Source organism: Carassius carassius, chromosome 1 (assembly GCF_963082965.1).
Source record: "Carassius carassius chromosome 1, fCarCar2.1, whole genome shotgun sequence".
NCBI classification, from domain to species: Eukaryota; Metazoa; Chordata; class Actinopteri; order Cypriniformes; family Cyprinidae; genus Carassius; species Carassius carassius.
In genome coordinates, this window is record NC_081755.1 from 41,600,923 (window position 1) to 41,614,910 (window position 13,988).

The 13,988-nt window shown below is 38.2% G+C and overlaps 2 protein-coding genes across 2 annotated transcripts in view; both read right to left on the reverse strand.

Annotated features, from left to right (window-relative positions):
- Window positions 1-5,789, reverse strand: part of camsap3 (calmodulin regulated spectrin-associated protein family, member 3) — a 32,614-nt gene extending 26,825 nt beyond the window's left edge. The window contains exon 1 of the mRNA XM_059559378.1: window positions 4,392-5,789. Within this exon, the coding sequence (XP_059415361.1) occupies window positions 4,392-4,524 (133 nt within the window). The 5' untranslated portion in view covers window positions 4,525-5,789. The remainder of the gene's footprint in view (window positions 1-4,391) is intronic.
- A 151-nt stretch (window positions 5,790-5,940) lies between these two features.
- On the reverse strand, window positions 5,941-12,717 carry xab2 (XPA binding protein 2). The gene is made up of 19 exons (XM_059559386.1): window positions 12,569-12,717; window positions 12,018-12,166; window positions 11,816-11,939; window positions 11,520-11,717; window positions 11,257-11,391; window positions 10,402-10,566; window positions 10,174-10,318; window positions 9,939-10,090; window positions 9,735-9,854; window positions 9,520-9,651; window positions 8,377-8,508; window positions 8,171-8,284; window positions 7,883-8,045; window positions 7,585-7,775; window positions 7,371-7,493; window positions 7,115-7,286; window positions 6,594-6,720; window positions 6,318-6,427; window positions 5,941-6,177 (listed from the first exon to the last, which is right to left on the reverse strand). The coding sequence occupies exons 1-19, from the start codon at window positions 12,602-12,604 to the stop codon at window positions 6,116-6,118; spliced, it is 2,550 nt and encodes an 849-aa protein (XP_059415369.1). The 5' UTR covers window positions 12,605-12,717; the 3' UTR covers window positions 5,941-6,115.
- Between the last annotated feature and the right edge of the window lie 1,271 nt (window positions 12,718-13,988).

Sequence of the window (13,988 nt, forward strand, 5' to 3'; positions counted from 1 at the left end):
TCCAAGGATTACAGCCAAATTCATCCTGAATGAAGCTGTGGCTTTCAGTATGAACATCAAATTACATTCTTACATTTTCTATTAGTAGCAACCAAGCATGAACAATTAACTGCCAGGGCATTGATACACAGCTGCTATGGTGTTCTGAGTGTTTGGAGGTAATAGTTATTTGTACAACTGGAGTCATACCCTTTATTTACATCTAAAATATGCATATTATTACCTTAAAGGTACACAGTCTCTTTTTAAAAGGTACAGCACCAGTAGAACATTTTTTATTTTCTATAATAAAATTACAACTATAACAATAGGTGCATAAAAATAATAATAATAACACTGAAGTATATAATGCATAAGTAAATAATACATCAAAGAAGCTACATGATTTGAATGATCATTCATGATGACAAAAATTCAAAAAAGCAGCCCACACACTCTGAGGGGGCATTTACACAACACCATTTTCAGCTAAACACTGAAAACTTTTAAATGTTTTGTAAAAATAAAAACACTACATTAATGGAAGGGGGCAAACATTTTTGTCACATCTGAACATTTGTTACTTTTTCATTACAGTAGTATTTGTTTTTTTATTATTGAATTCAATATTTATTTTTCATTATTGTGCAGGCTTCATCAGTTTTTTTTCATGGTGTGTTTCTTTTTTAGATATAATTCACATTCACAGCACAAATATACTTGCAACAAAGCTTACTATGTCAGAGGTTTTGAAAAATCCTTAACCCCAGGGTAAAAGCTACAGTAATGATCTTTACTGAGCCGAGTTCATCCAGAGTGAAGCCAAAACACTCACTCGCACAGACCCCTTGCTGAAAACACAGGTGGCAATTAGCAGCACAGTAAGCGTGGGTTACAGCTCAGGCTCTGGTTTAAATATGAGGGCTACATCTCAGACTCGCAGTGAAAGCAATGATGTCATCGAGTTCAAGCAGGGAAACAAGTGCAGCGCTGGATCAGACCTCTAGTGTCACACACATACACTCACAGTCACGTCTCAATGCTGAAGTACAGTACAGCCATGCTTCTTTAATCTGAGGAGATTTCTCTCCGGCTCGACTCGGGTGACTTTGACCAGAGGGTGTGGTGGCACAGGTCTGCTGTTGATGCAGGGAGTGAATACAAACAGAAATGACACACACTGGCGTTCACAACTTAATTACACATCAACCAGGTGAACTAAGGAGATGTCGGTTTCTCACACTCGGGGCAGATCCTAACGAACTATGTGCGGCGAATAATCTGCAACAAAAGGAACATTTTCTAGAACTTTACGGTGTTTCTATATTTAATTTAGCATGATCATATTGTGACTGAAACATTAGCTCTGCTTAAAAACTAGAGAGCTGCCTCACTGTTTGCTTCTTTCATAGGCAGCTGCCTAGTAAGACAGCATCATGACCATCATGTTACCTCATAAATTAAATTGATGGAAGATTCTGCACAGGCAGAAACTCCACACACCATACCAATCACATTACACACAGAGGACTTACATGTGTTTCCAATAGAGTGTATAGCACCCGCTGCTTTTTTCAGCAGCCTTCCCTAAGTATTTTTCCCATCAAGATTTGTAAAAGTCTTATAAGGAGTTATAAGTCATAAACCAAACCATCCACTTACGAGGTGTATCTCAACATTACAATTTTTGATTCAAAGCAAAAATAGGTAAAAATTTATTTGAAAATCTGTCAAAAAGATAAAAGGGACAAGACTTCTGAACAAGATTAGTGAGGGAAAGAACTACAAAGCACTGCAATTACAATCAAATCAAAAACAACATAGAAATACAAAACTAATATGTATATATATATATATATAGTGCAAAGCTAACAGAGTGATACTATTGTAGGCACAAAAATACACATTACACACAAATATTAGAAAAAAAAATAGGCTAATACATTTATATTAACATTGAAGTTTTATCAATAATTTTAATAATAAAGCATTTATTTTCTAACCTTGTTTGCCATTTTTGCACCAAGCAATGAGTGCTATGGTAAAAACCAGAAATGACCAGAAATGAGACAGCATAGCTCTAGCTTATGTTCTGTTATTTGTTATATATTAGCTATTTTTGACTTCCCTTGATGCAATAAACTTGATGTTCTATCTAGAAGAAGAACCGTAGAATAGAGGTCACGCCACTGCATAATCGAAACTCGTTTAGGTGAAAATTACAGACTGCAGATTGAAGATTACGTTACTCATGCAAACACAAAACATCTTTAATCATCTTCTAATTCTCTGCCCGTTTCGGAGTTAAAAATTATGAGTAAGGAGAACCGTTAAATCTAGGTCTGCAGTTTGTGCGCTTGCTCACTACGACTCTAAACGGGCTCAAGGACTAAAGCAAGTACAGGAATGCAGACTTACGATCTGAATTAACAGTGGTTCATTAGGTGAACACAATGGGGCTATTTGAAAACAATCCAAGAACCGACAAACACACTCACTACCCCGTCTGCTGCACCCAGAAAGAAAAACAAATCTTTTTCTTGTGAGTTTCAATTCGCAGGCCAGTGAGCTGTTCGTGAGCACAGAGCACCTCACCATACACTGAGGTCCTTCTCATCTGACTGCGAAGGGAACACTGAGATTATACACTGTGCGAATAGACTGAGTGATGCATCATCCAGGCCTAATGAAAAAATATCCCAATGCTTGTTTTCAAATCCAATAACCAATACTGCTGTTAACTAAAAGTCCAAAAGAGATAACAGGCAACAGAGTATGCAAGGCTGCATGGTCACAGTGGGAAATAAACTGAGTTGATAAATGACATTGATATTTTTTGAATGAATTTGAATGTTAAAAATGAAAATGCTATATTTTAGACACTAGGACTGTATCTGGGACCATTTCTTTTAAAGACAAGACACTACAGGCAAAACAACTGTTTTTCCATGCACTGGTCAATTTTGAGATTTCGGTCTATTTTGTTTCCATAATTTGTCTTCTTATTTTATTTAATTTTATTACTCTTTATATATTTGCATCTGTAGGTTTTAATTACAGTGCATATTTTTGAAGGCTGTTTTTACAAAATTATTTAGAAATCTCCACTTCAGCAGCACCTAAACACACCAAACTTCACACTTTCATTTTATTGTATTTAAATTATTATTTTTTTTTATAAAAATAAAAACTTGGCGAAATTTTATAATTTATTTATTTTATTGACAGGATTTTTCGAAGTGACCAGCTCAAGAAAAAGCCTTTTTCAATATAAATCAATACATGAATTCTGAACCTGGCTTTATAATATATAATATATATATATATATACTGAATACGCATATACTTTAATATGCTTTAATAAGCAGCTGTGGAAGCGATGCTATGACGTCACACTGCATGACACTGCTTGACGTCATGTTAAACCATCCATGCACGTAAGGTATCATCATATATGCCTTTTTAATATTTTCAAAGCAAATAATTAAACATACTAAGCATTTTAGTAATCATCAACCTTCTGCTCTGTCAGAAACCAAGACCTCCTGCATCTTTCTAAGTGCTCTTGTGGGTGTATTAACAAAAGGATTCGTGATAGTGGGGGTGAACACGCGTCATGACACATAGGTGTCACAAAAAACAAACAACTCAAAACTACTATATTTCTTCCTACCCTACCACATTTTCCCAGACAACAACGTGTCTACTGCAAGCATTAAGCCCACATGGAAAATGATAACGGGCAAACAAGGACACATTTTATCCTCTCTCTCGAATAGTTTGTGTTATTTAAGAGTTTATTTTTTTAATTATTCATAGTTATTATTATTTTTTATAATAATTATTTGAATCTGATTTGTCCTCATAAGACTATTACAGCACTATACATCCAAACATTTTATATTATTCATGTGTTAACAGTGCCAAATGGGTGGGAAGCACACTTTTAGACCTTGCTTCAGACTATTTACTTATTAAAGCAATAATTCAAGAGAGCAGACTGAATGTATATCAAAGCAAGATCACAACCAGCAGCATCAAACCTCTCATGTGCTCTTTGTGTTGTGAAAAACGCTGAGTTTACACGCTGCTGTTCACCTTCACACACGCTTTCCTCCGCAGTCACTGAACAATGGCCTCAAAACAGACAGGTGAGAGGGAGAAGAGCACATGATTTGAGAAGGAAATAAAAATACACTAGACTCAAATGACTGTGACTCATAACCCAGCGAGCTGCATAGATAAACGGTATTATTTGGGGGGGGGGGGGGGGGGGTCACAGACAGCATATTTTTGCGCAGTTTTTGGATTATGATGCTGCTGCCCACACATGTTAAGCTGACTCAGAAGAAAAACAAAAGCAATCTAGCTAGGCAGCTCACTAGGGTTTGACACACAGCCGCTGTATTTACCTGCATTGCCGTAAGATTTCGCCAGAAGCCACCCAACACTGGCGCAGATTTGCGCTCGGGGCAAATCATACTGATCCAATGGCTTTATATCCGGGACCACGAAAGTCTTCCTCGTTGCATTCGAGTCCATCATAGCAGGTCCGAATCAGAAAGAGAGAGAGGAAGGCGATGCGGTGAGCAATGAAACACAATCAAACAGTCATCCTCTCCTTTCACGAGACCACAGCATTGGGACTGCGAAAGGCCGATATTTAGGGTAACGTTAGCGTTCCGGAGAAACAAAAATAATGGAATTTACGATTTAATCCTCTCCAGGTCTTCTTTTCATACGTATAGGTATGGTTTAGTCTATCGGAGCGACTAGTTCAGCTATATTCCCGGGGACGTTTCACTATTTTCGACGCCGCTTCAGAGTCCACATCCCTCTGGCTGATTCGCTCCGCAAGCGTCTCATTTCCAGGTACTCCATACTCCTGTCAATCATCCCGCCGGGCATCCAATCAGCTTCCAGAATCTGGGACACAGGGTTGAGGGGGCGGGGCTGAGAATGTGAACTCGAGCAGCAGGTAGCAAGGCGCTTTAACTCGTGGAAACAGGTGCAGGACAGGTAGAACTTGCCCAGAATGGTGCGAGAGGGAAATATTAGTCATTACGAACAGCGTAATGCGTGTAATCGTCACAGCGTCATAATGCTAAACTGAGTTTAGTTACAAGCGCACCAGTTTTATTGGAAATAATTTTTATATAATCGTGAAAAGGGTATATTTTGTGTCGGAGTTATAGCTTATTATTGTGCCTCACACGCTGACCAGCAATGATGTTGTGGATATTTTATAAAATGACCAGTATGTAGGCCACAGCATGTCATTAAAACGGTTTGATAGTCACTGGTTTATCACCAAAACAATGTAAGCATTTATGCATTAAGGAATTCACAATAAAAAATGATTCACAAGCACAGCTCAATAATAGAGAAACCCAACAGAGGACATAATTCAGTGAAGGTCCAGGTCACATGATGATGAAGAGACTGTAACTTTGTAAGAAGATTAACTCGTAGAACTATTTTAATCTAATTGGGGAGGAACAGGGCATTTGTTTTCCTTCATTCTTTGGTTTTCCTTTTTTGTTTGTAGTGGAAACTGCATTCAAACTGTACTGGAAATAAAACAATCCAATTACGCTTATTTATATAGACAGACTGGAAAACTTCAAAAATAACTCCACATCACAGTACAGATGGAATAAACCTTCAGTTGAAGTAGCTTGTATAATGAAAGTTTACAGTGACAGAGTGACATCACTGTACAAATGCGCTGTTTTCTTTTTCGGTTTCTTTTTTTTTTTTTAACTGGCATATTCCTCAAACCACAGCATTCAGATGTTTCCACAAACAAACAGACATCTGAAAAGCTCCACCCATGTGTACACGCAATTGTGGGCAGTGCCTTCAGAGTGTTTACAGTATTGCAATTTGATAATAAATTATCTGCAGATGTCAAATATGTTAACTGTTCTTTAATATACAGTAGAGAGGGGTAAACAATTATTTATTTTATTTACCCAGTGTCAAGATGAACAAATTGAAAGCATGTAAATGCTCCGAAGAGTGACACCATGCGGTCTGAATTGGTATTGCTACAGTGCACTAAGCCATTTACATCAATTCACATCAGCACGTTGGTATTCATTTTTCTGTTTCCTGATGTAAAACTGCAGCAGCTTTAGTCATCCTTTAGTCCTCCAAAGACAGCTGTAGGGACAGACTTCTGCTCCAGTTGCACCTCTGCAATAAATAAAAAAAAACATGCAAATGACCAGACTACCAAAGTTAGGCAACTGTTCCAAAACACACCACTGAAAATCATCAAAGTGCTGCTGAAGAAACAAAACAAAAAAAAACAATCATGCCCCGTCTGAACTAACCATCTGGTTCCCCATCCTCTGCATCCTCATCTTCATCATCATCAATGTCAATCTCATCTGGATTAGCTTGTTTAGCCAGTTCAGCAAGTTCACTGCGAGAGGTGTCGCTCCTGTACAATCCAAACAAGTCAAATGATGTAAATGGCACAATCGAAACTTTATTTTAAACAAGGGCAGATCCTTTGAATAAGCCTTTGAGCCGGCTTTATGTACCACACCGCCTGCATGCTCTGATTGCTCAGTGTGACCTGCCTCAGACAAGGGCGCAGTGCATACCTGACGAAAAGGATCTTGTCTTTAGGTTTGGGTTTGTCCTGTTCTGCCTCTGCGGCGAGCTGTTGAGCCTTCTGCTCCAGCAGCTTCATGTCGTCCACTCCGCTCTGCCCAGGAGCAAGATCTGACACTAAAACAGCCACAAGCAATTTCAAAAGAGATTAACCATACAAGGAAGAATTTATATGCTGTTACATAACCTCGTTTTGTGGATGAATCCAGCACCTATTTGCTTATCATTCTCACCTGTGGTAAGAGAATACCTTTCACATGCAAATATAGATTGTGAATGTAGAAATTAACTCTCCAGCCCAGTTTTAATATAGTGTATATTACAGAAAGGCTGCACTGCCTAAAACAGTAGCTTAAATCAACAGCTAAATAGTTCAAGTTCCCTGTCTGCACAATTTCAGACAAAAGAAAAGCCTTTTTAAGATTTCGATGTAATAACACTGATGAATCACGCACATTTATTATAAACAATTCATTTTGATTTCCGGTTAGCTTTAACAAATGAAACGTACCTGTTCCACTAGCATTGGTGGTAGCCTTGAGCATCTGAGAGGACATGAAGTTGACTTGTGTGTTGTATGTGGCCTGCACACTGCGTTTAATCCGCAGCATCTCACGGATTGTGTCCTCATTACCGTGGCGAATCTCAAACTCCTTCCAGGTTTGCCAGAAATGAGCGGTCAACTGATCAAGAGATGCCAAGTCAGTTAACATACAGGACACACACAATATGAGCAAAGTAATATAGGGCGGTACGGTGAGATTTACCCTCGGGTCACAGATCTGAGAGCAGTACGAGTAGATGGCTCTCGCTCTGTCAATCTCCCCAAGTTTGCTCTCCATGTCAGCGAAGCGCAGACACATGTCTCTGGCGTGCTCATCTGGCAGGACCTGCACCAAACCAAATGAACTCATTATAGGACATCACATATAGGATCACACTCCCTGATATTTTTTAATGAGAAACAGCTAAGTGGTTTACCTCAATGGCTTTCTGATAGATGGCTCTTGTGTGAGTGACTCCATAAATCTCTGCGGCCCTCTTGATGTAGATGTTGAACATCTGATGTCGTTCCTCTGGCTCTACAGCTCCAGTGGCTCTCTCATACACAGCCATGGCATGTCGCGCCAGACCGTACTCCTCTTCCAGCTTAGCATACAGCAAGTAGATCGCTGTTAAACAACACAAATTAAATCAGGACCTGGGTTCAAGGCATTTGCTCTTAATCTTAAATGAATGCAGCTGAGCATAAAATCTTCATGTTTTCTGGAATTTTTACTTTTGGAATATTTAGCAGGACACCTATCCAGCGCTTGCTCAAACAGATCTCGCGCTCTCTCCAGCTTTTTGCCTCCATAACGGTCGATGAACTTGGTGAGGTACGTGTTCCAGATGTCATGGACATTAGGCCACTTGAAAAGGGCAATGCCACGCTCGTACGCCTTCAATCAAAATTCAGATTTATTTACAAATAGGCAGTTTGTTAAAGCGAAAATAAGTAATTTAACCAAAAGGGTAAAAAAAAAGAACAAAACAAACAATAGAAGGTTATGTTAAAATCCCATACCTTGAAACTATCCTCAAAGTAGGTGTGTTCTTCAAGAAACATGGCATAGTTAATGATGATCTGAGGTGTGGCGATCCGGAGATCAATAATGCGATCGTACACTGCCTTTGTGGACTGACAAAAGCAACAGCTACATTAACACACAAAACAGCAAGAACATGCATACATTCCCCCTCAATGAAAAAAAAACCGACAAAGCAACAAACCTGGAATGTGCCAAGACTCTCTTCTAAGTCTGCAAGCATGGACCACACTTTCAGCGACTTGTATACTCGATTCTGCACTGGTTCTGAAGAATCAAAATACTCTGCTTTTCTCGCTGGAATCGCTGTTGCTTTCTGAAAAGAAAAGAACTATCAACATCTGGAAAATATTTGATGACATGATCTCGTTTCATATTGTGCGCTTTGCAGGTCTACGGGCCAAAGGACAGAAAGGCTATCCTACAACTTGTTAATTCGTTCCTATGACTTATTAATTTGTGGCAACTGTCCATGTTTCATTAATTTTGTTCCCTAAATAACCCATGATTTAACTGAAATAAGGGAACAAATTAATAAATCAAACAAATTCTTAATTCATGAAATATTTAATTTCCCTTCCCATGATTACCACACACAGTAAGAGATGAGATTAAAAGTGAAAGATAATAAAATAAACCTGCGAAATTAGGGGGTTAGACTGTGAAGATTTAGGAAAAGAAACAATGCCTAAATGTCACTGAATTTGTAGAAATTCGTGACCAACTGGCAAACCAGAACAAAGCCACATAAATGAAGGCTATATCTCGAATGGCATGGTCGCGATCTAACATTTTCCAGTTAACCTATTATTTCTCTAATAAAGCTTTTATAACACACTTGTCATAATCAGAGCTTATAATTTGTAAATAAATAATTGCTGGATTCAAAACAACAATTAATAGGCGCTGTGATCGACACTAACGAAACGTTTTCCCGGAGCATTCAGTGATGTCACTAAACGGTGACGCCATCGTTCACAAGTTTCTGCATGGACCGCACTAGGGTACAGGTTGTCAAGCCCTGGGACAAAATGGGATGCTTTTAGGAAAATGTATAGCCTATATAGGTAATAGGCCTAACATAAAAATAACAATTTGTTTTAATAAATGTTTTTAAAAAAATAAGCTAAATATATCTGACTAATAATTAAGATAACTGATTTTAAACAGAAGTGTGGCAGCGATCCATAAGTTCACGGAAAGAACAAATCATCTCTATATAAATATTATATGAATTAACTATAAAATAGATATTATTATGTCGACGATACTTAAATCAGTGAAAACTTCACTTATGCAGTAGTGGTAATGTATAGTAGTCTCTTACTCTTAGTATACGCAAAGCTTGGTCATAATTCTCATGTCTCAGCTCCATCTCTCCATATTCACACCACACTGCAGCAAGATCATCCACCTGTTTGTAGTTCACCTTTGTGGCCTTCTCAAAGATAGTCCGAGCCTGGAAGTTCAAGTGATATAGTTAACCACAAGTTTAACCAACAAATTATCTACAAAGCTGCAAGTACACAGGAAGTGTCGTACATCATCCAGCTGTTCATTATCCTCATAGAATCTGGCGAATGACACCCAGAGAGTGTGAGGTCTTCCTGTGGCTTTCATAGGATCTATCGTTTGCACAGCTTCTGTGTATGTGTTGATGATCTACAGGAAAAGCAGAATGAGATGTGTAAATCACACATGGAAGTTAATGTCAATCGATTTAAAGATGTAAATGATCTTTGCAACCTGTCGTGGTTGGCCCTCGTAGAGCTTGACTCTCTTGTGCCACTCGTGAACATTGTGAGGGTTCTGACGTAGCAGCACGCTGTTTAGTAAAAGCGGTCTTCTAGTTATCAGCAACTCAAAACGGGCCAATCGCAACTCCAAGTCAATGTCACCTAGAGTGTGGAAATCAGGATTTCTGGAAGACCAACATCAAGGATTAAATGCTACAAGGTCTTCTGAAGAGAAGATCCCTCACCTTCTTCATCTTGTCCCAGTTCAGACGTGGTCTCCATCTTGGCAGCAATCATGCTCTCCTCAAACTGCGCATAGCTGTCGAAAACCTGGGTGAAGTCTCGCACAGTGACTACGGTTAGGATGGCCTCCTCGTATACATCTCGAGCCTTGAAAAACACAAGATAATGGTGTCAATTTGTGCATGAGCAAGGTTAGCGTATACAGAGATTTCTTATATTTGTAGTTTCACCTTCTCAAAGTGTCCACTGCGGATGTAGTAATCAGCCAGAGAACACCAGAGTTTGCCAAGCTGATCAGTAAAGCGAGTGAGACCTCCTCGAATAATCGCTCCCACGTTCAGTGAAGTCACCTTGTCTGGGTTTTGTGAGATGAGGTCACAGAGCTCGTGCCAGAGCTGTAATTGAATTTACAAGATAAAATATTTACATTCTGCACAGCATGTGAATATTTCACAAAACTAATGCAAATGGAGACAGGGAATAGGGTTGACATCAGTGGCATGAAGCCACTTTGATGCATAAGTCTTAGAATGACAATTCAAAAGTGAAAGTGAAGAAGCAGTAGTATATTTTTATTTAATGCCATGTCAGCAGCATCTTAGGCTATTTTGTGACCGTGAAGAAAAAGTTATAAAATATTTGTATTTTATACAAATGCTGTTCTGTTGAACTTTGTTCACCAAAGAATCCTGAAAAAACGTTTCACGGTTTCCATAAAAATATTAAGCAGAATTGTTTCAACATTGAAAATAACAAATGTTTCTTGAGCACAAACATTTGATTATACTAGAGTGATTTCTAAAGGATCATGTGACACTGAAAACTGGAGTAATGATTGCTTTACCATCAACAGAATAAATGATATTTTAAATTTATTCACCTAGAAAGCGGTTACTTTAGATTGTAGTAATATTTCTGTTTTTACTTTGTTGTTGATAAAAGAAATGCAGCCATGGTTGCATAAGAGACTACTTTCAAATATATTGAAAATTGTAACCAACCCCAAACTTGTGAATAGTTGTGTATTAACACTCTAGATGTAGAGGTGGACAAATTCATTAAAAAAAACCCTGTAACTTGCTGACCTGATAATTGGACTTTCCCTCTTTCGAAACAAGGTTTTCGTCATTGACCACAGCCGCCAGGCGAAGCGCAGCTTCATCCAGACGTCCGACTGAACGCAGGTAATCAATGTATTCCTCTGCATTCTCAGGTGACAACTACAGAGAGGACAGAGGAAAAGGAAGTGTATAGATAGCATTAATAATTATCACCTTAAAGCACAGAACTTGACACATATAGACAATCAAGTGTGGTTTTGGTTTCCAGCATAACGTCCAACATTTACCTTTAGGTACCGGCGGTAAACACGAATAGCTGTTTCTGGGAGTGGCAAGTTCCGGGCAAAGCGGAGATACAGGGGCCAGATGCGAGGATGCTGGGTAATGGGTAGCGCTCTTAACGCCCTATCAAACGTCCGTCTGCTCCGTGTGATTTTGCATTGAGACACCATGAACTGACAGTAGTCGATCCACACCCTCGGCATCTGAGGAGGCCGTGAAAAACATTTTTTTAAACCTTCAGCCTGCTATATGTTGTCCTGCCGCTATACAAACGTGAAAATGTAAGAAACTTCAGCTTTACCTTATGCATGAACACAAGTGCTCTCTCGTGACAGTTGTTCACCTCCTCGTATGATGGATCTGTGACACATTTGCCTTTCACCTGTTTCCTTCTCTCTCTCAGGTAGTTGTACCACAACTTGTAACTGAGAAGTACATAAGAAGCAGATCTACTCAAGCACACGGGTTTCATTATAAAAGAAAACAAGATAACGTGCACATACCTGCCAGGCAGCTCTTTCAAAGCTCTTTCATAGATCATATTGAGCACTGGTTTCTGAGCACTTTGCTTGTGCTCAATGTATCGCATCCAGCACTTGACTGAATACGGGTTCCTGATGATTTCTTCTTCATAAGGCAAATCATCATCTTCCTGCAAGGTACACGCAGCTCTATTAATTATATGAACAACGATGAACGCAAGCTCAAAAAGATAAAGTCATGATCGGTACCCAGAAGTATTTCGAGCTGAATCATATCTGATCGATTTAAATGGTCATTTAATTTCAAATACGTGGTTATTAACTGACTCAACATGTATGCTAACTACTGTTATCCATTCAGTTTATAATTAATTACGCTGTTAGTCAATGCAAACGACACAACACTTCGTGTTTGACGGGAAATACATCGCAGATGTTAGTCAATCAAATATTAAAACGTAACTTTTGTATTTTGCTATCGTGAACTCTCTGAGTTAGCAAGCTAATCACAGCTAGCTAGGTAAATACACTTTTAAATGTCACAAAACTGACTAAGAAACACAAATACATACGAATAAAACGTCTGTCTTTCCGCTACGTGTTGCCATTTTCCTTTGCCAGAAAAAATCCGCTTAATAGTTTTAAAAAGTCAGTGTTATTCTTGACAAAACAAAAACTTTCCCAACGTGTTGGGAACGAACTGTACAAAAGCCCAGCCTTTTCCGAGTGAGCTCGATTCCTATTGGCTGTCGCTTCCTCTGACGTACATAAACCCCGCCTTTTCCGAGATAACTCGATACCTATTGGCTGTCGCTTCTTCTGACAGAGGCTTGAGGTTGTATCAATACTTGTCCTCTAGGGGGAGTCTCCAGGATTTGGGCGTTTTTAATAGACGTCACTGGAGTGAACTTCTTGTAGACTTTCCAGCGAAAAATGTTTTATTAGAGAAGTTAGTTAGCTGTAGCAAAATAAATGAAAAAGAAGTGCGCCTAATTGTGTTGTGTTGTATTGTAGTGTAGTGTATATTTTTAATAAACTAGCAGATATTAAATCGTAATATTGACCACTTATGAAAAGGGTTATATCATTAATATTACCTGTGTAGTTTAATTAAATACACTATATAAAAAATAATTTTAAAAAACCCTCATTCAGGGGCCTGCATTAATTGCAAATAATGAAATAACTATTTTTGGAGTGTCTTTCTAAGCCTTCAAAATGTTTTGAAACTTTCACAATCAATATGATCACGCAGGATTTTTAACATTTTACAAGTTAAAGAGCTCTGGTTAGGGGTTGTTTGTAAATGTAAAGAATTTGAGAAGGTTCAGAGTGAGATAAAGCAGGGTGATTTACTGCAGGCGAAACAGCTGGAAATCTACTTCTAGGGCAGAAAGAAAGACAGACAGAATGACAGCGTGTTATTCAGATGTGGGAATAAGTGCTTTATCAGTCATTATCAAGTTCCAGTCAAGATTTTACATGTTAAATATGTAAATCTACAAGTAGGCATTTGTGATTTAATTAAGTTAATGAGATGCAGCTGCTGAAAATCTTAATGAAGTTGTTAGTACTTTTGAAAATGTGTTCAATATTTAATTTTTAATGTCATGTACATTTGCACGAGATCATTATCAGTAGCCTAATTAGATGATGATTTTTTTTACACAAAACATAAACAGCACAGGTAATACTAATTTTAGAAACAGACATAAAGCTTCACACAAATACAGATGTATTTATTAAATTCACAAGAGATTATCAAACACAACAGAAACAGCACAAACCTATTTGATCATCCATCACAGCAGATAAAAAAAAACATTTACACCTTCACTTAATACAGACACACAAATAAAATACATTTCAGTCAGTTTACAAAAACCCTGAGCCATGAAATAAAACCATACAGAATACATTTCTAAACGGTATGTTCATTTCCAGTGTGAGCATAGCTTATTTTAACTTGCTAATTAAAAATTAGAAATCTTT